At 47.1% G+C, this 6,000-nt stretch overlaps 1 protein-coding gene across 1 annotated transcript in view; it reads left to right on the top strand.

The window, feature by feature from the left end:
• Positions 1-396: 396 nt before the first annotated feature.
• Positions 397-6,000, top strand: part of mtus2a (microtubule associated tumor suppressor candidate 2a) — a gene marked incomplete at its 5' end in the record, with an annotated part of 29,005 nt that continues 23,401 nt past the window's right edge. The window contains 2 exons of the mRNA XM_084565212.1: positions 397-2,388; positions 3,266-3,530. Coding sequence (XP_084421338.1) covers positions 397-2,388; positions 3,266-3,530 — 2,257 coding nt within the window. The remainder of the gene's footprint in view (positions 2,389-3,265; positions 3,531-6,000) is intronic.

Genomic DNA, 6,000 nt, shown 5'->3' with positions numbered 1-6,000 from the left:
TTGATTTCATAAATTGCTGCTAGCCAGTACAGACTAAACATAAAACACCTCAAGTGGCTCCATAGAGGGAAAAACGGTTTTACAAAAGTGTCTGCACTTTTATTCTGCATACTTGTAACTCTTTCTTACAGTTTCCTTTGTGTGTCTTTTATTTCAGATTGAACAGACCTCTGTGTCCCTGAAAAAGACGGCTTATGTGATAACTCGCAGTGCATTCATGACAAGTGGTGAGTTGAAAACATTTCATGAGATGACATTTCGTCCCCGGATTATTCAACACAAGGGCCGACTTCACAGAGACCTTGAAGAGGAGAGGCAGAGAGGGAAGTAGCTTTTGTAACTCCATAAATGGCCTCAGCAGGTGTCTTTGCGTGTGCCTGAAAAAATCGGTCCGACATGAGCATTCCTACTCGCTTCCAGGGACTGAGAGTCAATGTTGACAGAGGAGAAAAGATTGGAAATAAAACCCAGATCCAGTTCACCCAGTCTGGGGATGATAACGCCAATCAGTTATCTTTAATCAGTGATCGGGAAGGAGGAGGGTTGACTGAAGACACTGGGTACAGCGCAAGCTCCATTCCTCCCTTGGTCTCTCAGAGTGAATCCCCAGATAAGTTAGTGATCTGGGACTCGGAGCACCAGTGCATGGAGCCTGAGCTCCGAGACTTTGATCTTATAGAGTGTCAGGAGATACATACATTTTTGGGAAACCGGAGCCAGGAGGAAAACGAGGAAGACGATGATGGGGGAAGTATGCGAGATGGCAAAGACGAGGGACCCATGTCCATATCCTCCTGTTCAACAGCCAGCTCCGCTTCGACTGGTGCGAGGAGAAATGACAACGACAGCAACAAAGTGGAGGGCAGAACAGGCAGGGGTAAAGAGGCGCAGAAAAGGATCGGCTGTCATAGCACTGAAGAGCTAGACACGTGTGTGACGAGCTCAATAGAGAAAAGGGACACTAGGTCAGGCAGGGAGAGAGGGAAGGGTGGTCTGAAGGAGTCCAAGTCTGAGACTAATGTGTTTGTGTCCAGCCTGTCAGCTGTTTCCCTCAGTGGAAGCCTGTCTAGCGCTCTGGATAGTAGCGGACAAGCGTCTCTCGTCTATCCCAACGTCAACAACGCTACCTCAGCTCAGACCAGAAGAAGGGCAACCCCTGGCCCTGTAGATGCCAATCAGAACTGTCCACAGATGCATCCTCAGGAGAAACATGGCTGTCCTCAGTACAGCAGCCAGGATCAGAGACAAGAGGGAAATCATCATAGAAGAGGACTCTCCTCTGATGGGGTGCTGGGCCAAAGGAGAAAGGCTGGGTTTGAGGAGAGAGTGCTGCCGCCGCGACGGCAGCAGCTCGTCAGACCCCTGTGTCAGACGGAGATGGGAAGAGCGCGGAGCTTAGCAGAGCCCCCCATTCAACAAACCGAGACAGGGCAACCCTTCAACTCCCCTCTAGAGTCACACAGCAATGGGTCAAACATAAAGTTTACAAGATCATCTTTACGTGAACCTTCAGATTTCTCGCACCTGTACCACACATGTGGAGTCTTTCAGCCCAGACAGCCCAACCAGCCGTCCCATATGGAGGCCGCACCAGTGGAGAAACAGCCAGCTACAACTGCACAGCATAGTTCCCGTTCCTCAAACCCTTCCGCTTTGGAGAAGAGACCCCAGACTCAACTCACATACAGGAGGAATTGCTCCAGTCCCAACAGGACCGGCATTGAATCCAGATCATCTACACCTCCCCACTCCCCACTCAGGACGCCCCAGGGCTCACCACGCAAGCAAGCCTCCATGTACCTCGTTTCCAGGAATGCCTCTGGAGTGGTTAGACACATCCCATCAGGATGCAACCCTGCTGTACTGACATCAGCTCAGGGCTATGGCAACAGTTGCTTGAGAGCACCAGTCAAATCTAATATAAGCACAAGTGGAATCCCCAAAGCGCCTCTTAACAACCAGCAGAGCTCCCACAACTCCCCCAGGGAGAGTTCCCCATCACCTAAACTTAAACCTAAAGGAGTTCGCCCCAAAATCATTACCTACGTCCGAAAGAATCCTCAGTTCAAGCCCCAAGCTGCCGACGGACCTTATCAGGTATCATCTCTACCATCCAGACTCTCAATGTACACCAACAGCCAAACACCTAAAGACCCGTCCAAGCCTGATGCAGAAACCAGAGCAGCCCCGGTGCTTAGTGCCTCCAACCTGCTTTACGACAAGTACCGCCAAGAGATGCAGACAAACATTTTCCCTCCAGGAATGCTGAACAGGAGTGTCAGAGCTCCTGGGCACACGAACACCGTCCCCCCTGCGCACACACACAGCCACACCGCACCCCCGAAACTGGGCAGCAAAGCGGACAACTTCTACGGGGCGCCCTCAGAGGTGAGTGCAGGCTTCCCTACTGTACATGCTTTTGCTTTTCACGTCTTAATTAGAAAACTTTCACACAAAAATGAAGCTTGCGTTCTGGTTTATGATGCCAAGTCCAACTTCTTCTGTTAGTTTTGTTTCTCCGGCTCATGTCCATATATTATCAGTAACCATGTATAATTGATCACAGAGCTTCTGCATTTTATTCCCACTCTCAGAAGAGCTGCTCATTATCACTTTAAAATCATTTCTTATTGAGGCTGATTAAACAGCTTCATCTGGTATTCAAATTCATATGTCGTCAAACACCAGCATGTGGAAATAAATACTTAATCCTTGCCGGAGTGCAATGTCTACAGGGACAGGCCAATTCTCAGAGCTTCATATGACATCTTGTGTACGCACCGAATGTTAGCATTAGTACGTAGTAACGCCGCTCAGTGACAACACTCTATTGATCGATGTAAATTTATGGATCTCAGTTTCCCTGCGGGGCAATTTTACATTTTCTTTGAGAGCTAATAAAATCAGATTTGTTCTGTGTTTCATCATCCTGCTTATTGCTTCTACTCAAAAAAAATAATCATGCAGCAGAATTCAGATCTGAGAAAAGAAATCCTCACATTCAATCAATATGAATATAGATCACAGGGTGCATCATATGTAAAGCACAACAGCATGTAAATGAACGTCAGCAGAAAAATCCCCACAGGTACTCAAAGACTTTACGACGCACGCTATTTACATCTGTGAAAGCTGGATGTTGTTTGTTGTTTTTTCTTTTGCAGTCGGAGCAAACGCATACATTATTCTAAACGTCAGTTGTGTTGAAGCCTCGCTGTGTTTCCAACTACGTCCTTTAAATCACTTTATTGATTTTGATTTCCAGGTGGGAAGACCCATGGGTTTTAAAGGCAGCTCTGCCGAGGAAGCGCTCCAGTCCCGCACAGCTGCTCAGACCGGAGGGAGCGGCAGTCTCCTGCGCTCAGGCAGAGGTCTGCGTCTGGGTCTGGGAGCTGTCACCAGGACGGCTACGGGCCCAGCCAAGGGCAGAGGACCCACTCAGGGTCAGAGGTCCGCACCAGTCTTCAGTCAACCAGTCCAGCCGGTCAGCCCGGCCCCAGCGACCAATCAGAAGGGCCAGAATAACAGAGGTAAACATTTCCTCGCATTAGTATTCTGAAGCGGGCTCACATTTCAGAAAGTATCTAGAAATTGAGATGGCCTATTTTCAGCTACCGCGTGTGTCAGGTTTAATTTCGGCAACCCAAAATTTGACAAGCTGCCTTATCTTCACCCTCCTGTGCAGCAGTTGTGGGACCTTTACCCCCCTCGACTTGGCTCGAGATGAAGGCAGCTCATTAAAATGCGTTCTCTGAGATTAATTTTGGCTGATGTGATTGGAAGACGATCGAAAGAGACGCTCCGAGGGAACTTGCTCTGCACCGGGAGGCTGCCATCTGCAAAACAAAATAAATAAATAGCTTGCTCACTCTTTCTCTTCGCGCACAGCTAATTCCTTATTCAGGCGATTCAGATACCACCTCTGCCTGCTGAACTCAGCTTTACATTGCAGCTCAATGGAAACCTGAATTAGGAAATTTCCTCATCATCGCACGCTGTTGGCAGGCTGCGCCGTTTATCGCTCGCATGCATTTATGATCTGCTCTTACCCTGTAGTCAAAAAAATACTAAATATACAGAGACTCATATGTGTCCATAAGTACACTAATATATACAAACCTGGCACAAAACCGCACATACAGAATTGATCAGCATAGTGTTACGATGTGCCGGGCTTACTTATCATGATCTCTGTTAATGCATATGCAGAGTGTCTCCTTGCTGCTGGTCCCTCTGGGAACTACAGGCTTTGAAGTGCAAAGCAATTAACACTTAAGTAATGTCAGTATCTTCCTTTTGGAGCCGTCCTTGCCCTATGCACACTGCATTGATAAACAGCCTTATGTCCTTAGGTATATAAGCCGAGGAACCATAGCCACAACCTACCATAACCTTTATTCTCGGTCTATTCATTGCTGTAAATGTAAAATGTAATTTTTTATTTTTTTTGTCTTTTTAGCAATTATACCAATTATGTTGTCAAACTACTTTAACTACTTGCCAAATAACCATGTAGGTTTAAATTCTGTATTGTTATGATAATGAGGACCATCCACTTATATGACAGGACTTGTATGCCGAAGCTGCCGAAACTCGTGCGTGCCCAAGCCCATCCTTTGCTCCGGTAGCGCCTCTGAGATTGCAGTGCGCTCAGGTCTTACATTTTAATAACGTGCAATTTAATGCTTTGTGGAGGAAATCCATGCAGGTTTGCTGCAGCTCACCTTGGGCTGTGATTAAAGTCAGTTGGTCATAACAGCGCCCGCCCCAGCTGCCCGTCCAATTGACTTTTCTGGGGCTAATTCTGCATGCAGTAATTCATCTAAAATGATATTTCGCATGGCTCAGGAAAATGCCTGGGCTTCATGATTTATGGAGCATTTTTCAAACGTGGGAGATCTTGAGAATCCCTATATCAAACATTTTCAGTATTTTTGCAGGTGCACTGTGTGGAAAATGACTGCAAGGTTACATAAATAGAATTCAGTTAAAAGCAAAAAGAATTAAGGTCAGTCAGTGACATTTAAGAAAAGGTGTCTCCTTTTTTATTTAAAGTTGCTATTAATAATGGCTGTTTTCATTCAGGAGGAGCCTCCATCTGTGATATCTAGGCTAAAGTGGACGTCACTCCCTCGCCTCTCAGAGGGGGCAGACAGAGTAAGGAGAGAGGGTGGGAAGGGTAAGATGGAAATGAGGACATTCATCTTTAATGGTCCTGACCTTCTCACTCTAGAGGAGCAAGCGACAATCTCATAAACAGGCCGCACGGCACACAGGCAGATATTGAGGGAGGGGGAAGGAGGTGGTAAGTGTGATGATGCTGGAGGAGGGTTACACCGGAGACTTTTTTTCCCCCCACTTTCTGTCCCACTTTTCCTCTCTCTCACTGTCTCTCTCTCTCTCTACCAACAGAGCTTTCCTCCTTCCTCTCAAAGATTTTTTTCCCTTTTGTCCTGATGTGGTCGTTAGCCCCTAGCATGCGCTGAAGCACAAAGCTGTGCCAAATGGAGAGGAAAGGAGGGTTGCCTACCTTATCTCTGCCTCCAGCGGGGGGATAATGCTCTTCTTCTGCCCAGGATCTAGACCTTGTACTGCAGGATGGGGTAGCCAAGATGGGGCTTTTGTCCAAGGCCTGCAGATTTGCCCACTGTGCGTGCGTGTGTGTGTGTAAAGCCGGGGTTGTTCATGCCTGCACATTTCATCTGTTTTGCTCTTGGAAACCATAGATTACAGAGAAAGGACGATTTCTCCCAATTGCTCGCTGACAATTGCCACCTTTATAGAGCTATGATTACTTTTTTATCCTCACTTACGCTCTTTATTTTCCTCCTCTCCCTCTGTAAAGCTGTGCTCTATCCTTTCTTATCTCTTTTAATCCACCTTTCATTTCAGTCTCATGGTCCGTTTCAAAGTCTGAGAACCGGGATTTCAGGGACAGGGCTTTTAGAAATTTGTGGTAACTGCAGGAGCCGGTGCTCATGAGGATAACTAGCTAGCTCT

This window comes from Chelon labrosus (assembly GCF_963514085.1).
Source record: "Chelon labrosus genome assembly, chromosome: 17".
Lineage (NCBI taxonomy): Eukaryota > Metazoa > Chordata > Actinopteri > Mugiliformes > Mugilidae > Chelon > Chelon labrosus.
Note: the sequence above shows the minus strand (reverse complement) of the source record. Positions and strands in the feature narration are given on the sequence as shown.